This window comes from Schistocerca nitens, chromosome 6 (assembly GCF_023898315.1).
Source record: "Schistocerca nitens isolate TAMUIC-IGC-003100 chromosome 6, iqSchNite1.1, whole genome shotgun sequence".
Taxonomy (NCBI): Eukaryota; Metazoa; Arthropoda; class Insecta; order Orthoptera; family Acrididae; genus Schistocerca; species Schistocerca nitens.
Window position 1 is genome coordinate 200,763,591 of NC_064619.1, and position 24,093 is coordinate 200,787,683.

The following is a 24,093-nucleotide window of genomic DNA, read 5'->3' on the forward strand; positions in this document are numbered from 1 at the left end:
TAGAACCACATTCAAGCTATTTCTCTACCATTTTCCCTGTCGAACAGTGCCCAGCAAATACGAACGGTATTTTCACAATCTGAGGAGAAAGTTGGTGACTGAAATTTCATGGGAAAATCCTGCCACAATGAAAAACACTTTTTCTCAATTGCCACCCCAATTCGCATATCATATCCCAGGAAGTATCTTCCCTGTTTCATGAAAATACAAAACAAGCTGCCCTTCTTTGAACTTTTTCGGTCAGTTCTATCTGCTGTGCATCCCACAATTGACATCAATACTCCAGAAGAGGACGGAAAAGCATAGTGTAAATAGTCTCTTTAGTAAACCTGTTACATTTTCTAAGTGTTCTACCAATAAATGACAGTCTTTGGTTTGCTTTCCATGCAACATTATCCATACGATAGTTACATTTTAAGTTATTCGTAATTATAATGTGTAAGTGTTTAGTTGAATTTACAGCCTTTATAAGTGTGTATTTTGTACTGTAAACCGAATTTAGTGGATTTCTTTTACTACTCATGTGGATGACTTTAGACTTTTCATTGTTTAGAGTCAGTTGCCACTTTTCTCACCACATAGATAACTTGTCTAAGTTGTTTTCTAATGTGTTTTAATCTCTGATGACTTTATAAGATTGTAAACCACAGCATCATTTGCAAACAGTCTAAGAGGGCTGCTCAGATTGTCTCTTAAATCCTTTACTAGATCAGAAACAGAGGAGCAGCTGTAACACATCCTTGCAAATGCCAGATATCACTTCTGTCTTACTTGATTTTCCATCAATTACCACTTACAGTGACCTTTCTGACAGGAAATCATGAAACCAGTCACACGACTAAGACGATACTCCATAGGCACACAACTTAATTAAAGTTCAATTGTGAGGAACTTCACGTTTATTGCCGTCACATGACATTTTCTTTTAAAAATCACTCTAAAACGTTTACAGATATACATTCACATCTATACTGCTACAAGAAATTAACATCAACATCTGAGTGAATAATTCTGTCACTCTGTGAAAGAGACTGCATTGTCGCAAAATGCAGCAACATCACAGCACGTGGGAGAGAGATACTTGCACTCCAGTTTGTAACTCACGGCTAGCTGTTCAGAAAGAGAATTAATCTTATTGACTACTAGCAGTTGATGGTGGGGCTGTGCAGAACTGCTGAAAACAGGCCTACCTTCCAACATGACGCAAGCTATAGGAGTAATTTTGCCAGCCGCACACACGCTATATTTCAGAACAAAACAAAAAATTGATCATATTAGAGTTTAGTGGGTACCTATATTTTAAATCTGATACTATCCATTCTCAGGTATGATTTTGTTTGTAAAGATAATTTAGCCAAATAATACAGTATCATTTAAAGATAGTACAATTTTATTGAACTATATAGCTTACACAATGATAGCTCCACTTTCTCCAGATCTTTGCTAAACATAATTATTGCTATTGTGCTCATTGTAATACAAATGTAGAAGGATCTATCAAAATAGAAGCAATTCATTAGCACAATTTGTTAGCATCCTTGACATCAAGTGAACAGCTGTTTAAGAGTCCAATAACCAATTTGACAACTGTAATGCATATGTTTGCTATGTACAGCACATTGTTACTTTAAGAAAATAGAATTAAGGTTACATCTGTGGTTCCTTTACTACATAGACAGTCTAAAAATTCATGTTTCTGTTTTGAAGCAGACAATAGGTCATCATTTCTGAAATATAACTTATAGCTTTTCTCTATCAAACTACCCTAATATAAAAAGAATTGGACAACAAATATTTATAATTAATTTCAATCAATCTTGACAGCATAATGCCTTTATTTAGCATACATTTTAACCAGTCATAATTTAAATAATAATATCTGCAGTGTGCTGTAGAAGCACCAGAGGCACAAATTTATGTCAATACACATGTTAAGCATTATAGTATTCCATTTAACATTTTAAATGCAGCCTATGGCAAAAGGCACAACTGTGGCACTATAAAGATGCTGTCAAAAGGAAGTCTTTCACTTGGCAATGAGAACTTCATATTCTGGGTATGCTATCTCCTGACCTCCATACGAAATGTAACAGACTGTATGACTTGCTTGGACCTGCAACACACAAACATTTAAAGCAGTTAACAAATGTATCAGTACTTTAGGAACACCACCACTTTTCAAACTGATACGCATTTTATGTAAAGGTATAAGCCCCATGAATTTTTGTTTTTCCCATGATTCAACCAGTATAGAATTTAATTTTATATTTATTTTGTTTGAAAACAAGCTTCACATTTTTTACAGTTTGATAACAAATTTCTGACTGTACTGTTCATGCTAATTAAAGATAAACACTGACAATTGTAAACACACGTTTGTGTTTACAACTTCAGATTGCAAACTTAAGACTTTTTCATCGCCACTTCCAACATACCTTTCCAACACACATAGCTCCTTCATGTTGTGCTCTCCCCGTAAAGAGTGGCTCACCATCTTCAGTTTCTCCAGAAGGCAAGGCACCCTCAGGAACTTGGCCCTGGGCAGCTGGCACCCACGCAGCCTCACACCCACACAGTACCTGCACAACAAGGTTCAGATCACATTAATGCAATGAGGATAAGTTACAAAAAATGTGATTATATCTTTTACTTCTTTTTGTCTTCCTTCAGAGCAAATGCAGTATGGATTCTTAATCACCGTGTTATATTTAGGCTTTAAATTTCATTGTTTAACAGAATTTTTTGTATAAAAATGAGGCTACAACATAATAATGTGAGACTTTGCAATTAATTGTCCTTATTGTATCAGGGAGAAATGGTATATCTACATATACACTCTACAAAGCACTGTGAGATGCCTGGCAGAGGGTACGTACCATTACACCATTGTTAGGGTTTCTTCCCAATCCATGATTGTTGTATATTCCTAGTCATCATTTAAAGCCAGTTTTTGAAACTTTGTTAACAGACTTTTTCAGAATAGTTTATGTCTATCTTCAAGTGTCTTCCAGTTTGGTTCTCTGTGACACATTCCCATGGATAAAAGAAACATGTGATCACTCACGCTGCCCTTCTCTGTATACATTCAATATCCCGTGATAGTCCTATTTGGTACAGGTCCCAGACACAAGAGTAATATTGTAGAACCAGTCACAGAATTGATTTGTAAGCAATCTCCTTTGTAGATCGATTGCACTTCTCCAGTATTCTACTAGTAAACTGAAGCCTACTACCTGCTTTACCCACGACAACATATGCCATCATTCCATTTCGTATCCCTACAAAGTGTTATACCCAGGTACTTGTACGAGTTTGACGACTTCAACAGTGAATCATTGATATTATAGTCATAGGATACTACATGTATTAGTTTAGTGAAGTGCACAATTTTACATTTTAAAGCAAGTTGCCAATCTTTGCACTACTTCGACATCTTATCAAGATATGACAGAATATTTTTGCAGCTTCTTTCACACAGTACTTCATTATAGATAACTACATCGTCTGTATAAAGACTGAGGTTACTATTAACATGGTCTGCAAGGTCATGAATATATAACATGGATAGCAAAGGTCTCTGAGGCACCCCAAAAGTTACTTCTACGTCTGTTGATGACTCTCCATCCAAGAGAACATTCTGCATCCTCCCTACCAAAAAGTTCTCAATCCAGTTGAAAATTTCACTTAATATCTATATGATCATACTTTTGACACTAAGCATAGGTTGGTACCGAGTGAAACACATTTTGGAGCTCAAGAAACTCGGCATCTACCCAACTGACTTGATCCAAAGCTTTCACTACATAACATGAGAAAAGTGCAAATTGGGTTTCATACGAATGATGTTAGAATCCATGCTGGTTGTCATTAAGGAGGCTGCTCTGTTCAAGATACCTCATTATGTTTGTGCTCAGAATATATTCTATTGACGTACACAAGTGATGTCAAGAATTCTGGACAGTAGTTTTCTTGGTCACTTCTACTACCCTTCTTGTAGGCAGGTGTGACCTGTGCTTTTCCCCATGAACTGAGCTCAGTTTTTTGTTTGAGGGATCTATGATAGATTATAGTGAGCAGAGTGGCTAACTCAGCTGCACATTTCTCTATAGAATCTGACGGATTCCATCGGACCATGGAGCATTGTTCATTTTTAATTATTTCAGTTGTTTTTCGAGCTCCACTGACACTAATAACTATTTCATTCATCATTTCTGTGGTATGAGGATTGAATCGGGCGTGGCTAACTCAGCTGCACATTTCTCTATAGAATCCGACTGGGATTCCATCAGACCATGGAGCATTGTTCATTTTTAATTATTTCAGTTGTTTTTCAGCTCCACTGACACTAATAACTATTTCATTCATCATTTCTGTGGTATGAGGATTGAATCGGGCAGTTCTCTTCGGTTTTACTTTGCAAACCAACATTTGAAAATGGAGTTTAGCATCTGAGCTTTTACTTTGCTGCCCTCAATTTCCATTCATGTCTCATTCGCTAGGGACTGTACATTGACTTTTGTGCCACTAACAGCCTTTGCATATGACCAGAATTTCTTTGGGTTTTGTAAAATACCATTTGACAATATTCTGCTATAGTAGTAAGTGAAGGCATTGCACAGTGCTCTCTTGACAGCCAAATGAATTTCATTCAAGATCTTTATCTATAGCCCTACACTTTGTTTTACACCTACCATGCAGTAATCTCTGTTTCTTTAGAAGTTTCTTTACACTGACTGTATACCATGGAGGTTCCCTCCCTTTATGAACTGTTCTACTGGGTACATATCTATCCTGTGCATGGTCAACTACTCTTTTAAACTTCAACCATAGTTCCTGTACATGCCCCAGTCCTGTGCTAAATGTTTCAAGTTACTTTATTTTTTACCTAGTTTACTGAACTTAAACATATTTCTGCATGCTGTAGTTATCCTTTATCCTTTGCTATTCATTGTTGACAAAACTGTGTCAAGGTCACTTATACCAGTTTCAATGTGGACATCCTCAAACATGTCAGATCTATTTGTTGCCATTAGAGACACTACATTTCCATCATGAGGAGTTCCTAACTGTGAGGTCTTTTCGAAAAATTCCAGAACTTTGTCCACAAAATTCTTCTAAGCTTACCTTTTACTTATTATGCATGGTATCCTTTGAAATATTCTCCTACACAATTCATACACCACTCCCAATGCCATTTCCACTTCTGGTAGCAGTCTTTATATGCCACTTACTGGATCACATGAAGCACCATTTGTAAATTTTGTTTTATCTCATCTTAAGTTGCAAATCTCTATACTTTCAATGGGGTTTTCAACTTTGGGGGAAAAAAAGTCCACAAGGGCCAGGTCTGGAGAGTACCAAGGATGAGGCAGCACAGTGATTGTTTTTTGTACAATAGTCACACACCAGCAGGGATGAACGTGCAGGTGCATTACTGAGATGCAAGAACCATGAATTGTCTCACTACATACCAGGCTGCTTCTCACATTTTCTCATGGGTGTTGCAACACGATAGTACCATCAAGTAGCAGTTTATCCCTGTGGCGCGAGTTCATCATGAATTAATCTTTCAAAATCAAAGAAAACTATCAGTCTGGTTTTGAGATTTGACCTGACCTGATAAGCTTTCTCTGGTCTTTGAGAACCTTTCTTGATCCACTGTGAAGATTGAATCTTCATCTCAACATCATAACTGTACACCCATGAGTCGCGGGCTAACTTGGCAGCAACACAATACATTCCAAGATGCCATGTCAGGATTTCATGACAGGATATAACTAAGATGTTACATTCTTCTGCAACCTGTCAGTCAGTCAACCATCAATTTGCATGCACAGTTTTGTTGACATTCCTGACATGAATGAGAGTGATCTTTAACTTCTCTCTGGCCATTTTTAAACTGCATGAGCCAGTTGTCACACCTAGTACAGTTTAAGCACTCATTGGCATAGGCTTCTTGCATCATTTGGTGCATCTCTGTAAAGGTTTTCTTTGGTTTCATGCAGACACATTGCTTCTCTAACTTTGCCACCTCTGAATTCACAAACTGTGTGACATAACGTTCTACTTGATAAAGCTCTGAACACTAAACTCGGGCATGTGCAGGGATGCCAACTGCATCTCACTCCAACACACCACGAGTGTGAAATTATGAAAGTCATGGAATTTTTTGAACAGACCACCTATCTGTTCCAGGCATTTTTCAGAGAAGGTATTTATTAATGTTTTGTGGGATATCGTTTTGGTCTATTTGATAACTCTCTCTGGAACTTCAGAAGTCATCTGCCGAACAGTTTGCTGAAGACTATCTAGAATTGCTTGAATTTAATGTTAGAAGTTGTTGAGTGAGTTACGGCAAAATAGAAGAATTTTTACCCTTCAACATTTTGTTTGACACATATTCAATAACAGTGTCTTTCTTATCCAGACTGTTAATCAATGGTAATTTTATTTCTCAAAACAGCTCACCGTCTATGTCAAACTTTCCTGGTACGAAGATTGGCCTCAACTGTTTAATAATGTCCTCTGGAGTAACAAGACTTTATTCAATGTGGGAGGTTTTATAAATGAACACAACTGCCATTATTACGTGGAAGAGAACACTGGTGTTATGGTGGAGAACATGCAGTCTTGCTCAACAGTGGCTGTGTGGTGTGGAATGACTGCCACAGATGTCATCAGGCCATTTATCCTACAGGACACAATGAATGCAGAGCAAGCACATGGGATAAAATCAAAGACATTATTCTTATGCAAGATAGCAAGCACCTGACTTTGCAAATGTCAGTGTACATATCAGAGGTTGACAGTTTTCATGATGTTGGTTGGGAAGACGTGGACCTCATGAGTGATCTGCACCATGTCCAGACCTGGCATCATATGGCTTGTTTTATGGGGCTGGGCAAAATGTGATGTGCACTGGATGAATCCTCGCACTCTGAAAGAATTGGAAGCATGGATTCAGGACATTATCAGCAACATCCCATGCAATTTCCTCCAGATGACTGGATTCCATACCCAGCCACTGGCAATTCCTACATTGAATTAAAAGTAAGCATCCACATTCTTAAAGAACACTGTAAGCATGATATTAATTTCAATAAATTAACATTGTAAATGTAGAATTTATCTGCCCATTTTCAATACCTAGTTACTTTACAGATACTAGATATTTGTAAAATGTATTGTGAATAAAATTCCTGGTAAGAAAATAATAAATTCAAATGCCATACATGGTGCTTTAATTTTTTTTGCATGAACAGAAAAAATGTAGTAAGGAAACGTATTTTCCTTTCATTATTTCATGAGGTGTCAGTGAGAAAGTTCTGTAAAGGTTTGAAATTATGTGTAAAATTTGTTGGAAGTTGCTAAGTGCTCCCATTCTAAAATATTGGGTTGATGTAGTCTTCATAATTTGCACACCACGAGTTACACTGCCTCAAAACTAATACACAGTTTCCATCTTAAATACACAACTTTTTTTGCTAAAACTAACAGAAGATTATACCTATTAATGAGTAGATTATGACTGTTTTAAAGTTGAATTCAGTCAATAATTATCTGAAAAACTGAAAAATTAAATTTTTTGCCCCTGGAATCCATTAGATAGGCAATCTGCATCTGGAATGGGAGATAAGATTAGATGTACTTTACATTCCAAATAAATCCATGGTGAGGAGATCCTCCAGAATGTAGAACATATCAGAAAAACAAAAATACACAGTAAATATTTTCCAAGGAAAACGAATACAATTATCTACCTTCCACAGAGCCCAAGTGAAATAGTACTCCTCATGAACATGGAGTAACTCAAGAATATTTTAAACATTTTCATAAAGTAATAAATACATTGTCACAAAACCTGCGAATGTTCAATGTAATTAGGTGTGTATGATAATTCTTGGGGTAATATGTAGCCATATGTAAACAGAAATATCATTTTATAACACTTATTTACAATGATCAAATTTGTTGTATGGAATATGTACAGATGTCAGATTGTACTGATACTGGAGTGAGCAGGTGGCTGCTTTATCCTTTAGTAATATAGATAATATTGAAATTACTTGCTATTATCTGCAATTTCTAATGCCTATGCATTCAATTTATTATAGACTATATATGTTTTATTATATGTATAATTTTAAGACCCATTTACAGCATGGAGTAATCAGTAGTGAAACATTTTTTGCCTGTTATGATTATATATAAAGTTTTTGCTGTGCTTATTAGTTTCCTCTATTTTGTTTGAAATATAAACTATTTGCCTGTACACTTTTGATAGTTTTTAGGAGTGTATCTTAATATCTAACTTCAAGGACTGAACATTCCTGTTAACTTCAGGACAGTGTGCAATGTTTACTGTAAACATGACTCTAGGCCAATGGAACATTAATAACTGTTGTGTCATGATAAACATCTATGTCATGATGTAAACAATATTAAAAGAAGAGTGTACTTGAGAAAACAAATTACATAAAGGCAGCATTGCTAGGTGTTATTTATCTTTAGGCTGCAAAACTTAAATACCATTGATAAACACATTTAAAATTAGAAAACAGCTATTTCTAGCTTCCATAACATTCCCAAATCTATCCCTCTCCTCCATGAGAAGGAACTAATGGTTGTAAAAGCTAGGTAATAATTTTTTCCGCTTTTAAATTTGTATTGGTAGTACTGAAATTTCTGAAATCTCTTTCCTTCTAATTTTCTTTCTTTTTTGTGGTCACATAAATATTAAGTTATCATTAGAAAATAAACAGTAGCTATTTGAATTAGCTACAATGAAGTATTCTATAAATCATTTTTCTTGGGTTTGTTGTAGTTCTGGAATAATTAGTATTTTGTCTGTTTCTGACTTTAAAGGTGTGGCCATCCTGGTTTGATAAAAATGTATTGCCCTACTTTGCTGCTCCAAATGTGTGTATCAATAGGCCAACTTCCAGTGTCAGTTTGACATTTTGTTTTGGAAAGTGTTTCCTCTGCCATTTATCCACTTTTAATCTTACTTTCTATGTATATTTCACCTTCTGTCCTGAGATCTGACACTACCACCTCTGACCTCACCAGATGGGGACTTTTTCTTTCAATTTATACTCTCCTCCCTCCAACACTCACACCTCATTTCTTTCTGTTACTTCAGTCATTAAGCTGATCTCCCAGTCCAAAATTGGGGAATATGCAACTGTTTATATACTTAACACAATCCTTTTGTGGACATACATTGATCAGCCAGCACATTATGACTGCCTACCTAATGTTCAGTATGTCCACATATGACACAGATAACAGTGGCTACATGTCATGGCATGGAATCAATAAGACCTTAGTAGGTTTCTAGAGGGAATTGGCACCATATCTGCACACATAATTCACATAATTCCCATAAATTCTGGAGAGGATGATGATGAGCTCTGACACCACATTCAGTCACATCCCAGATGTGTTTCTGGCAAGTTGGGAGGCCAGCACATCAATTCGAACTCGCCCCTGTGTTTCTCAAACACATTTTCAGCACACTCCTGGTCTTGCGACATGGTGTATTATCTTGCTGAAAAATGCCACTGCTGTCAGGAAACACCATCATGAAAGACTGTATGTGGTCTGCAACCAGTGGACGATACTCCTTGGCCATCGTGGTGCCCTGCACAAGCTCCACTGGACCCAAGGGTAACAATGTGAATGTTCCTCAGAGCATAATGGAGCCATCACCAGCTTGTCTCCATCCCATGGTACAGTGTCAAGGAACTGCTCCCAGGGAAGATAACAATTCATGCCCTAGCATCAGCATGATGAAGAGATTGGGATTCATCAGGCTGTGCAACACTGCCACTGCAACAACATCCAGTGCTGACTCATGTGCCCATTTCAGTCATATTTGTCAATGCCGTGGTATTAACGCTGGGACATACATGGGTCGTCAGCTGCAAAAGCCCATCGTTAGTAGTGTTCGGTTCATGGTGTGTTCAGACACACTTGTTCTCTGCTCAGTATTAAAGTCTGATGTTAGTTCTGCCGCAGTTCAGTGCCTGTCCTGTTTTACCAGACTGCCCAACCTAGACTTCTGACATCTGTAATGAGGGGTGGCTGCCCAACTCCACAATGTCTGGACATAGTTTCCTCTTGGTTTCACCATGTGTCCAATACTGTGTGTGTGTGTGTGTGTGTGTGTGTGTGTGTGTGTGTGTGTGTGTGTGTGTGTGTGTGTGTAGCAGTCATTCCTATTACCACCTGGATAAGTTTAAATCAATAGTAGGTCAGCGGTCATAATGTTTCGGCTGATCATGGTATAACCACGTGTACGTACTTCGTATTCCTCTTTGCCATGTTCTTGACCTCCCCAGGCAACGTAGCAGACTCCATGAGATGGATGTACTTTTCCAGGAATCAGTGCACCCTCATGACGAGCACGACCAACGTACAACTGTTCATTGTCATATCCACCGGGAACAGCCCCTGGTGGCACTTCACCTGCCCTAGCAGGCACCCAAGTTGCAGCACCACCACTTGGAGCAGATGGAAGACTCCAACCAGGTTGAGGAGCTGCCAAAAATAAATAAAAATAAAATAACTGAAACATTATTAATAAGAGTAAGACTACTGTTAGTGTGACCAAGCAGAAAGCTGTCCTGTTGGATTCTGTAGTTTACTTGCTCCCTTCATCATTGATTTCTGATAAATATTTTACACAAAAGACTTTTCACAACTGAGCCTTTTAAACAAGGGGGGAAACAGGGGGGGGGGGGGGGGGGACAACAGCACGGAGAGGCTAATTTCCATGTTAGTCCCAGCTGAGGGAATTGATTTGTAATTCTTACATATCTCTAATGTTTCACTGCAGTATGTGTTGTCCCTTTCATTAATTTTATAAACAGGATGTAGAAATTATGTTAGCACACTTTTAATACAAATCTATTCTGACATAAGAAGCAAAGAGCTAATTTATGCCACTGATAATCAAAATTTTGCTGACTCAAAGTGTAGCATCTCATAGAAAATTCCAAAGAAATCTCACTACAAGGTCTTTATATTAACAAAATGATGATGAATTATGCATACTCTCAGAAGGCCCACGCATATCAACTGACAGTGCAGTAAAATTGTGTTAAAAATTTGATTTTATGTAAACTGCCTTATGGATTTACTATTGAAGCTTGTTTCAATTAACAATGGCCTGTTGTAAATACACTCAAATGAGAGCTTCACATTGGACCAATTACATTATTGTAACTGCCACAAGCCAGTTGGTATCTGCAAGTACAAATCTAAAGATGATTTCATGTAATGCAGCTTGTGTGCTAAGTGAACAATGATATACACCACATTTTCAGATTTTTTGCTGAGTATCTGCAAGAACAAAAGCTCACATGATTTGAACCCATTAGCATGACTCACCATCCTCTTCACAGGACAGCCTTAGTCTCATGTAATCAGTGGTTCTCCTATTAGTCAGAAAGAAGGACACAGTATCAATGCTATCTATGTCATTCTTTGACATGGCAACTTTCTTTAAGGAAGCATAAAGAATTGTGTACTCTTTACACTTGGGGTGTCAAGAAACATCAGGATATCAGTATCACCTTTGATTGTCATTTGATGTTCATAGATCTTCATTCTTCTGCAAATATTCTCCAGTATTATGATGATGATGATGATGATGATGATGATGATTGGTTTTTGGGGCACTCAACTGCGTGGTCATCAGCACCCGTACAAATTCCAAATTTTTACTCAGTCCAATTTTTTACACAGTCCAATCTAGCCACTGTCATGAATGATGATGATGATGATGATGATGAAATGATGAGGACAACACAAACACCCAGTCCCCAGGCAGAGAAAATATGCAACCCGGCCGGGAGTTGAACCCGGGACCCCGTGATCCAAAGGCGACACCACTAGCCACTAGATGATGATGCCAACAAGTTACTGACTTCATTTGTTTACATGTGCTTTGAGGAGCACAATGAGTTAACAACAGTGTGACCTAGAAAGTCTCCAGACTTTAATGCTACTCACCTTTATTGGTATGCTCCCATTTGTGTGAAATGGCCTTTTCTGCCATCCATGGCAAGTATTTCTAAGGGCTCTCTAAACAGTAGGCACTGATACTAGTAAGTATAAATGAATTCTAAATATCAAGTAGTGGACCAAGTATGCCCCACCACACACTCAGGCAGCCACAGGTGGAGAAATGGTGCTGAGGAAACACATCTGCTTTGCCTCTTGTAGTGCAGGAAAAACATACTTGCATTCCGTGCTTCTTTAAATCAGAAATGACACACAGATAACAATTACATAAGAAATTTGCTTAACAAACTATAACAACGTGTCATGTTCATTTATGATAATTATTCCTGCAAATTACCCAGTGGCTAAAAGAAACAGCATTTTACAATGTGTATTGCAAAGCTATTGCACACAGTATTGTTTCATATACAAAGCTGGTTGCAACTGGAGCTAAGTCAATACTGATCTTAAGTCATCTAAATTCAAGTGACTTGCTCCACCCAGTAGCTCTTACTAAGAGGGAGGGGGGGGGGGGGGGGGGAAATTACAATGAACATAAAGCAGATATTAACTAAAATTTTTATTCTTTTTTCTCCTAAATATGTGATTTCAATATTTTACATTTGTGTGCTTCGTACTTTTAACACTCTTTCAGTTGAGTAAAAATCTGTAGTAGACTTTCTTTTATTCTATGCTTTAATTTGTATTGGAGCCTTTAATCATTTTAGTTTAAAATACCCACAGTGATCTTCAATGAATGAGTTCACCAACCAGAAATGTCCATGTGGGAGTGTTAGAAAAAAGCAATTATATGAAAACATAAAATGTAAAGTGAGTCTCACATCAGTGTTCTAAAAATACTTCTTTTTCTCCTAGTTAGGAGAACCACTGATTCTGAAAGCTACACATATTTCAACTTTTGAACACATTCAATGATACTGCCTCCTTCTATATTAACAAGAACTTATAGTGCTAGTACTGTAATAATATCTCTCTATTTGATTATGAACTTGTATTTATAAGGATAATTATCAAACAAAAGAAAAAACAAACACAAGTAGACAAACAACTGGCCAATGAAGGGTAGTAACCTTCAAAAAAAATCTTTAATCTAAGCATAAACTACAATCCAAAGATTTTACTGAACAATAATTGATAGAGATGCATATCAGAGCTAACAGATTTGTTAGCTTTCAGAACCTTGGTTGCCCCTCCACAGCTTTCTGCACTGGCCTTTAACAAAATGTCCCTACATATAGTTATTTCCACATACCATAAAGCCCTTGAGATATCTCTGCTTGTATAAAAGAGTGTGCTTCCCCTTTTGGTGGAGACAGGGCAGATGGAAAAAATTCTGCTGCAGGTAACCCTACATTCCAGCCTGCTACATTTACTGAAATAAAGTGCAAAATCTGATGCCTTTTGCAGATATCCCAAGTTTGCTCCTTCCTTAATTGTAGTTTTAACTTTTAATTTAGTATTAAATTAAATACCACACACTACAACATTTTAGTTACATGTTAGAGAAAGACAGACACCCTTAGTATTGTGTTAACATTTAAAAAGGTTATTTCACTTACCTTGTTCCTCCATCACACTTTAAAATGAAGCATGTAAATTATTTTTGTTTGCTTCTAAACTCTGAAGTAGTAGGTTACTTTTTTAATGAAACCATGCATGTGGCAGCTTATTTTAAGCTGTAATATTTCCTGGAAGTTCATAATTATGTATCTGCTCTTTTTATGTCAGCCATGCATAAGCAACAGTAAGTATTTCATTAATGTTCCTATGACAAATTCAGTTGCAGAGTAAATGCATTTTAGTTGCTATTCTACTTTCACAGTACTGACAGTCTGACTGCTGTTATTCGCATTTTACACTGAGTCCAAAATATTACCTGTTCCATGAATATTTTTTTTTGTCCCCACATTCACAAGTATAACTTGTGACTATTCTAGTGGCACACAAAAGCTGTTGAGGAACAATTAGGCTAGAACTGCAGAATTTAAAGTTTTAGAGGAAAAAACATTGAGACTACATGAACTATCTAAAACTGAGTCAGTCTCAGTCCACAATACATTCAATCACAAAATGAGCACCAGTTTTCAAATGCAAGAAGGTCCGATACACCAGAATTTTAGTTCAATTGCAGCACACAAAGAAGAAAGATTTTCTGTTAATGAGAGATTTCTCTGATAACCTCAAGCACAAGCACATGCTGTTGAGGCAGCATATGTTAGTCGATTTCTGACAAATCCCTGGCCATCAGTGGCTGTGCACCCTCTTCTAATACCTGCACGAGGTGCAACTATATGCTGGGGTCCCGTTGACCCTGGAATTGAGTTGCGCACTTTCCAGTGACCAGTTGCCCCCCACGCTGTTCGCACACCATAGTGCGAGATACCAAATGGCGCTGGATCACGCCATTCTATCAGCACGATGCCGTCCTTCTTAGCCTGGATTACACCTCTGTCCCACTGTATAGTCAGCCGGCGAAATTCACCACCGTGCAGCAGTCCAGGAGTCTCTAGATGAACCTTTTCAAATTTTTGCAGTGTCACATACAATGCTAATTTTAGGACACCTACTTATTACTGTGTTACAGGTTGCTTAGAGTTATGGCCTTAATATTTTTATTTTTTTATAAATTCAGTGTAAGACTATTTTAGTTTGAGAATTCTCTGAATGAAAATCTAATGTATACTGAGTGTAGACTTCAGTATAGAGGCTACCAATGGTATAAATACTACAGCCGTGGGGAAAGTTATTAAAGAAGCAAGTAATTACTTGTAGGTCATGAACAGAAATTAGTGACTAGAACAACAGAAAAATTTTTATTATATGCAGAAAGTGGTTGGTTTCTTTAACAAAATTTCTCAGGGGTGGCAGCAAAACTTGTAAGAAATAAGAAGTGCAGGATTATTAGTACGGTCTATTGTGAATTTAGAAGGTTAGCATTTGCATTGGACAAATACTGTTTGAAGGTGAGAAGTAATGGAGAATGAAGAACTCACTTATGAAAGAACAGTACTGAATGACTTATTTGGTAATTTAGACAGCTTACTAAATAGTTAACTGAATTCTTGCCACTTTCATTAGAATCATTTATTATGCTCAAAATCTGGCAACATAGTGCTTTTGTTAGAGGACTTAGTACCTTATCTGGCTTAGTGCGGTTGAGACGGATAGCAGATTCTTTGTTGTTCCAGCCTCCCAGAATTAATTCATACATTGGATCTGCCTCACGAGGTCCAGTGGTGAGTGCAACATGGGCATTTGAAGGAGCTTTAACTTCTATCTCCAATGCACCCTTACAAACTGCCAAGAATCTGTACTCCAGGCGGTCAGGTGTATCCACCTTCGAGCCATCTAATAAAACAATTCAAATGTTAAGACGCTTCACTGGTTAGTGTGAATGTTACTTAAGGCCAAGGGAAATTATTCTCTCTTTAAGAAGACAGTGTCAGTATTTTAAAATACACTCCTGGAAATTGAAATAAGAACACCGTGAATTCATTGTCCCAGGAAGGGGAAACTTTATTGACACATTCCTGGGGTCAGATACATCACATGATCACAGTGACAGAACCACAGGCACATAGACACAGGCAACAGAGCATGCACAATGTCGGCACTAGTACAGTGTATATCCACCTTTCGCAGCAATGCAGGCTGCTATTCTCCCATGGAGACGATCGTAGAGATGCTGGATGTAGTCCTGTGGAATGGCTTGCCATGCCATTTCCACCTGGCGCCTCAGTTGGACCAGCGTTCGTGCTGGACGTACAGACCGCGTGAGACGACGCTTCATCCAGTCCCAAACATGCTCAATGGGGGACAGATCCGGAGATCTTGCTGGCCAGGGTAGTTGACTTACACCTTCTAGAGCACGTTGGGTGGCACGGGATACATGCGGACGTGCATTGTCCTGTTGGAAAAGCAAGTTCCCTTGCCGGTCTAGGAATGGTAGAATGATGGGTTCGATGACGGTTTGGATGTACCGTGCACTATTCAGTGTCCCCTCGACGATCACCAGTGGTGTACGGCCAGTGTAGGAGATCGCTCCCCACACCATGATGCCGGGTGTTGGCCCTGTGTGCCTCGGTCGTATGCAGTCCTGATTGTGGCGCTCACCTGCACGGCGCCAAACACGCATACGACCATCATTGGCACCAAGGCAGAAGCGACTCATCGCTGAAGACGACACGTCTCCATTCGTCCCTCCATTCACGCCTGTCGCGACACCACTGGAGGCGGGCTGCACGATGTTGGGGCGTGAGCGGAAGACGGCCTAACGGTGTGCGGGACCGTAGCCCAGCTTCATGGAGACGGTTGCGAATGGTCCTCGCCGATACCCCAGGAGCAACAGTGTCCCTAATTTGCTGGGAAGTGGCGGTGCGGTCCCCTACGGCACTGCGTAGGATCCTACGGTCTTGGCGTGCATCCGTGCGTCGCTGCGGTCCGGTCCCAGGTCGACGGGCACGTGCACCTTCCGCCGACCACTGGCGACAACATCGATGTACTGTGGAGACCTCACGCCCCACGTGTTGAGCAATTCGGCGGTACGTCCACCCGGCCTCCCGCATGCCCACTATACGCCCTCACTCAAAGTCCGTCAACTGCACATACAGTTCACGTCCACGCTGTCGCGGCATGCTACCAGTGTTAAAGACTGCGATGGAGCTCCGTATGCCACGGCAAACTGGCTGACACTGACGGCGGCGGTGCACAAATGCTGCGCAGCTAGCGCCATTCAACGGCCAACACCGCGGTTCCTGGTGTGTCCGCTGTGCCGTGCGTGTGATCATTGCTTGTACAGCCCTCTCGCAGTGTCCGGAGCAAGTATGGTGGGTCTGACACACCGGTGTCAATGTGTTCTTTTTTCCATTTCCAGGAGTGTAATTTCCCGCTCTGTAGAAACAAAAATTGGTTGTCAAGGCTTTTCCATTATTTGTTGTTCCCTTACTTCAGAAGCAAATGGTTTTGTTCACTATTTAGCACATTATGAGTACCACATTTATATTTCATCTCAGTTTTATTTAAGGTATACGAGTATTTCTGTAGTATACAATGTTTCAATAAAATCACTTCCAACACCAGGAACGAAACCTATCTATAAGTCTACATCAATCTAAAATTATGTTTTGTACTTATGGCTGTTTGAAGTATAAATGTCATTCAAAATATTGTTCCTTTCCACCAGCCTGTTCTACACTATGAAACACGATTAAGGCTTCATCACACTGTTCATCAAGATTAAGGCAGTAAGCTACTGTTTATTTTTAATGGCAAGGAAATAAGTCTATTATCCTATATGTAATTAATATAATGTACTCCAATATTTTTCTTCTTAATTTTGCTAGTATTGTTTATGCTTTGGGGTATATTTGACAAACTCGCTCAATGTTTTACCAACACAATTTTAAAAGAAGATTACACACTCCAAACACTTTTTTATAACGTCTTTGTGATAATGTTTTAACACTGATCTTTGTAAAATTATGAGTTTCGACGTCTTACTATCACTAGATGACATATTTTCAGGTGTCTGGTCATTTTGATTCCATATTTACACACATTGCTTGGAGAGCTTCATCTCATTTCCATCCTCAGGTGCTAATAATGAAATCTTTTATGTCATCAAAGCATTCATGTCATCATCATCAGCAGAACAGACTGTGAGGTATAGTCAATGAGTGCAACTAAAACCAATTGTCACATCTAATGGAGAAATGATCTTTATCAATAAAAATTGTCAATAAACATGGAATCATTGACCTGCTGGACATGTGAATAAAATGAAATTTACAGAATTGTTGGCTGCACAGTAGTTTATGGTGTTTTCCACATTCATTTGTGCTAGGTGTACTCACCTCATCCCTACCATGATCCAAATGGTGACACACTAATTTTGTTCTGCTTCTTCCATGCAGACCTGTTTCTTTATTTGAAAATGAATACACCATGATGGATGAAAAATTGTGACAGACCGGGACTTTAACCAAGATTTCCTGCTCTTTGCAAGCATTCAATTTAACCATTAGGCTGTCCAAGTGTATCTCCAAGCCTGACCATCTTTCACTGTCACTGATGTATCCAAAATATATGTGAGTAGCACCACTGGGCAAACAGTTAGTGAAGGACAATGGCTTACCTTGCCATGCCACACTGGATTTGTATAAGAAATAAATTTAATTCATTATTTTATCCCCAAAAATGAGTTGGTTTCATTTCAGTGAATCCAATTCATTTTACTTTTATGAAAAATTTAATAGTGTTTCAAACTAAAGATTCGGCAGTCCAGTTCAAAAACTATTTGCAACACTGATCCATTATAAAATTCACAATAAAAAATGTAACATAGTGGTATATGAAAAAACCATAAAAAACCTTTATGCACATTTTTGAAAGCAGAAAAATTATTCTAGAACAGCTTCCATGAACTCTCTTACTGATAATTTCCTATTGCTTTGACATTTACAGCAGAAAAGACTGCCAACTGTAGGAAATCCAGTATAACTCGACCAGCAGCAGGAATAGATCTCCACCACGAAAAAATTAATTTGTAAATCATTGTTAATGCCTGTGGTAAAGAGCTTTTTACAGTTACATTTTATTTACAGTTCTTGTGTGATTAGAATCTCAGTTGTTGATCCATGAAATGTGGCACAACATGCAAAAGAAAAATATCTGTATCAGTTAATTACAAGAATATATCTAAAAACACAGATGATGTGACTTACCGAACGAAAGTGCTGGCAGGTTGATAGACACACAAACAAACACAAACATACTCATGAAATTCAAGCTTTCGCAACAAACTGTTGCCTCATCAGGAAAGAGGGAAGGAGAGGGAAAGACGAAAGGATGTGGGTTTTAAGGGAGAGGGTAAGGAGTCATTCCAATCCCAGGAGCGGAAAGACTTACCTTAGGGGGAAAAAAGGACAGGTATACACTCGCGCACACACACACATATCCATCCATCCGCACATACACAGACACAAGCAGACATTTGTAAAGGCAAAGAGTTTGGGCAGAGATGTCAGTCGAAGCGGAAGTACAGAGGCAAAGATGTTGTTGAAAGACAGGTGAGGCATGAGCGGCGGCAAATTGAAATTAGCGGAGATTGAGGCCTGGCGGATAACGAGAAGAGAGGATATACTGAAGGGCACGTTCCCATCTCCGGAGTTCTGACAGGTTGGTGTTAGTGGGAAGTATCCAGATAACCCGGACGGTGTAACACTGTGCCAAGATGTGCTGGCCATGCACCAAGGCATGTTTAGCCACAGGGTGATCCTCATTACCAACAAACACTGTCTGCCTGTGTCCCACTCCCAGATTCAACCAAACAGCCCTTGTCAAAGATTTACTGTCCTACACCCGTACTCTCTGCTGGAAATATCACTTTGCCATGAAGAAAAATGATCCTAATCCTACTCCTAATGGTCCAACTCCCCAAGACACTATCCAAATTGAACCCTGCCTGGAACAGTTCCGTCCTCCGTCACAGCGGGACCCACCTCCTCTTCCTCAAAATCACCCTCTCCAAACTTTCCAGGAATTTCTGACTTCCAGCCTTGCCTCTCAATCCTTCTTAAAAAACCTTAATCCTACTCCCAACATCACCACTGCTAAAGCCCAGGCTATCCGTGATCTGAAGGCTGACCGATCCATCGTCATTCTTCCGGCGGACAAGGGTTCCACAACCGTGGTACTTTATCGTCGGGAGTATGTGGCTGAGGGACTGCGTCAGCTTTCAGACAACACTACATACAAAGTTTACCAAGGTAATCCCATTCCTGATGTCCAGGTGGAGCTTCAAGGAATCCTCAGAACCTTAGGCCCCCTACAAAACCTTTCACCTGACTCCATCAACCTCCTGACCCCACCAACACCCCGCACCCCTACCTTCTACCTTCTTCCTAAAATTCACAAACCCAATCATCCAGGCTGTCCCATTGTAGCTGGCTACCAAGCCCCCACAGAACGTATCTCTGCCTACGTAGATCAACACCTTCAACCCATTACATGCAGTCTCCCATCCTTCATCAAAGACACCAACCACTTTCTCAAACGCCTGGAATCCCTACCCAGTCTGTAACCCCCGGAAACCATAATTGTAACCATTGATGCCACTTCCTTATACACAAATATTCCGCACGTCCAGGGCCTCGCTGCGATGGAGCACTTCCTTTCACGCCGATCACCTGCCACCCTACCAAAAACCTTTTTCCTCATTACCTTAGCCAGCTTCATCCTGACCCACAACTTCTTCACTTTCGAAGGCCAGACATACCAACAATTAAAGGGAACAGCCATGGGCACCAGGACGGCCCCCTCGTACGCCAACCTATTCATGGGTCGCTTAGAGGAAGCCTTCTTGGTTACCCAGGCCTGCCAACCCAAAGTTTGGTACAGATTTATTGATGACATCTTCATGATCTGGACTCACAGTGAAGAAGAACTCCAGAATTTCCTCTCCAACCTCAACTCCTTTGGTTCCATCAGATTCACCTGGTCCTACTCCAAATCCCATTCCACTTTCCTTGACGTTGACCTCCACCTGTCCAATGGCCAGCTTCACACGTCCGTCCACATCAAACCCACCAACAAGCAACAGTACCTCCATTATGACAGCTGCCACCCATTCCACATCAAATGGTCCCTTCCCTACAGCCTAGGTCTTCGTGGCAAACGAATCTGCTCCAGTCCGGAATCCCTGAACCATTACACCAACAACCAGAAAACAGCTTTCGCATCCCACAACTACCCTCCCGACCTGGTACAGAAGCAAATAACCAGAGCCACTTCCTCATCTCCTCAAACCCAGAACCTCCCACAGAAGAACCCCAAAAGTGCCCCACTTGTGACAGGATACTTTCCGGGACTGGATCAGACTCTGAATGTGGCTCTCCAGCAGGGATACGACTTCCTCAAATCCTGCCCTGAAATGAGATCCATCCTTCATGAAATCCTCCCCACTCCACCAAGAGTCTTTCCACCATCCACCTAACCTTCGTAACCTCTTAGTTCATCCCTATGAAATCCCCAAACCACCTTCCCTACCCTCTGGCTCCTACCCTTGTAACCGCCCCCGGTGTAAAACCTGTCCCATGCACCCTCCCACCACCACCACCTACTCCAGTCCTGTAACCCGGAAGGTGTACACGATCAAAGGCAGAGCCACGTGTGAAAGCACCCACGTGATTTACCAACTGACCTGCCTACACTGTGAAGCTTTCTATGTGGGAATGACCAGCAACAAACTGTCCATTCACATGAATGGACACAGGCAGACAGTGTTTGTTGGTAATGAGGATCACCCTGTGGCTAAACATGCCTTGGTGCACGGCCAGCACATCTTGGCACAGTGTTACACCGTCCGGGTTATCTGGATACTTCCCACTAACACCAACCTGTCAGAACTCCGGAGATGGGAACTTGCCCTTCAGTATATCCTCTCTTCTCGTTATCCGCCAGGCCTCAATCTCCGCTAATTTCAATTTGCCGCCGCTCATACCTCACCTGTCTTTCAACAACATCTTTGCCTCTGTACTTCCGCTTCGACTGACATCTCTGCCCAAACTCTTTGCCTTTACAAATGTCTGTGTGTGTGTGTGTGTGTGTGTGTGTGTGTGTGTGTGTGTGTGTGTGTGTGTGTGTGTGTGTGTGTGTGTGTGTGTGTGTGCGCGCGAGCGAGCGAGCGCGCGCAAGCGAGCGAGCGCGCGCAAGCGAGCGAGCGCGCGCAAGCGAGCGAGCGCGCGCAAGCGAGCGAGCGCGCGCAAGCGAGCGAGCGCGCGCAAGCGAGCGAGCGCGCGCAAGCGAGCGAGCGCGCGCAAGCGAGCGAGCGCGCGCAAGCGAGCGAGCGCGCGCAAGCGAGCGAGCGCGCGCAAGCGAGCGAGCGCGCGCAAGCGAGCGAGCGCGTGTATACCTGTCCTTTTTTCCCCCTAAGGTAAGTCTTTCCGCTCCCGGGATTGGAATGACTCCTTACCCTCTCCCTTAAAACCCACATCCTTTCGTCTTTCCGTCTCCTTCCCTCTTTCCTGATGAGGCAACAGTTTGTTGCGAAAGCTTGAATTTCGTGTGTATGTTTGTGTGTCTATCGACCTGCCAGCACTTTCGTTCGGTAAGTCACATCATCTGTGTTTTTACATATATTTTTCCCACGTGGAATGTTTCCCTCTATTATATTCATATAGTTAATTACAAGAATTATACATTTTTTAAGTTTTCTCTGCTATTAAATTTTGCAGCTTTTCCTCTGCTCTTTAATGTATGAAATTTACTCTGGTGACTGTATAACTGCTAGGTACATAAAACAGAGTATACAAAGAACAAACGTGTTACATACAGTTAAAAATTGACTTCTTTCTGAGAAGTAGGACCTATCAATGATAGTAGAATATTTCTGAATTTATTTTCTCTGCAGCTTTTGAATTGTTTGCACTAAACATATACAGGGTCAAAACTTGCAGAGTCTCTGAACAATCTGTTCTGTTCACCGTTTCTGTACTACTCGCTGAGCAGGATATAAAGTGGTTCTAACGAAAATTATGTTCTGCAGTTCCAGCATAGTCAACAGCCAAACTACAGCCAGTATTGCTATTATATACATAACAACAAACTTCATAGAGCTAATAGCATAGCTCACAATGCAATTTTAATTAGCTGTGCCTTGCCTATTAGCTTTGCTTATTGGAGAATTTAACTGTCTCTTAAGATGGTATTACTCCAAAAATATTAAGATTCGAATCACATGAACAGATCTGAACATGGATTTTCTCGTAAACTTTTGTCTACTGGCATGCAACTGTGCACCTTTCAAATACGCAGTTAAGTGCATCATGCTTTTGTTAGATTCAGTTACCAAATTATTTCTGTACTCACCTTCTAGAAGCCATGAACCACTTGCACCCCATCCCGTACAAACTCCATAGTAACCAATACCAAAAGGTTCTGGATCATCCCATGACATAAATGGGTGGGCTTCACCTTCCTTTCCACAAGCAATTGATCCAGCTGACCAGCGAATCCAAAAGCCTCTGAATTCGTCACCACTGAGAATTCCTGGTGTTTCAACTTCTACCTTATCTGGCTTTTGCCTGTTCTTACGAATGATTGACTTGGTGTTTCCCCATCCTCCAATGAAGATCTATGGAAGAATATTTTATAATATTAATTGCAATGCATGCTGCTAGTCAAATCACATACCAGTTTGTGTATTCCAGATTTAATTTGGGAATTCACCATTGATTGATTTTGCTTGAATCATGGAGTAATAGTTATTATAATGGAGTTAACATTATTACCAACATAATCTCAAAATACACACAATGAAGCTAAAAGAACTATTTATAATGCCATTTGCCTTACTAAACTGTACATAAATGTCATCCATTTAATTTGCTGCATTTCATTGTATGGATTTTCTTACCTCTTCTTTTTATTACTGAAGCCTATACACTATCTTATATCAGTTTACATCAAAATGTAATCAGTTTAGTTAACTGTAGGCATTGCACTGGTTCTATAAAAATAGCTGGAGTCCTGTCCAATGATTGTGATAGTATGTTCTTCATTTCAACACTTTATGATGGCTTATTAGATTCAAATATTTTGTATTTTCATATCTTACTGGGAAGTTCTGGTTGGAATGTAAATGGAAGGTGTACAGATAACTACTCAACCATATAGCCGAGGTGTTGAGCAGCAAAGAGGTACACAAAATAGACTGGACTTATTGCTTAGCCTAGCTTTTCACAGTGTACCAACACAACTGGGCTTTCACTTTTAGGATAATGCAGATGCACATACAATATGTGATTGAAAGTATCCGGACACCGCCAAAAACATTCTTTTTCATATTAGGTGCACTGTGCTGCCACCTACTGCCAGGTACTCCACATCAGCGACCTTAGTAGTGAGAGAGCAGAATGACGTGCTCTGCAGAACTCCTGGACTTCTAACATGGTCAGTTGATTGGATGTCACTTGTGTCATACGTCTTTACACGAGATTTCCACACTCCTAAACATCCCTAGGTCCACTGTTTTTGATGTGATGTGGAGTGTACAGGACGACCTCG

At 40.1% G+C, this 24,093-nt stretch overlaps 1 protein-coding gene across 1 annotated transcript in view; it reads right to left on the reverse strand.

Annotated features, from left to right (window-relative positions):
- Positions 1 to 1,372: 1,372 nt before the first annotated feature.
- Positions 1,373 to 24,093, reverse strand: part of LOC126263223 (uncharacterized) — a 56,397-nt gene continuing 33,676 nt past the window's right edge. The window contains exons 3-8 of the mRNA XM_049960307.1: positions 22,897 to 23,161; positions 15,167 to 15,378; positions 14,303 to 14,546; positions 10,307 to 10,542; positions 2,436 to 2,579; positions 1,373 to 2,113 (exon numbers count right to left, since the gene is read on the reverse strand). Coding sequence (XP_049816264.1) covers positions 2,027 to 2,113; positions 2,436 to 2,579; positions 10,307 to 10,542; positions 14,303 to 14,546; positions 15,167 to 15,378; positions 22,897 to 23,161 — 1,188 coding nt within the window. The 3' untranslated portion in view covers positions 1,373 to 2,026. The remainder of the gene's footprint in view (positions 2,114 to 2,435; positions 2,580 to 10,306; positions 10,543 to 14,302; positions 14,547 to 15,166; positions 15,379 to 22,896; positions 23,162 to 24,093) is intronic.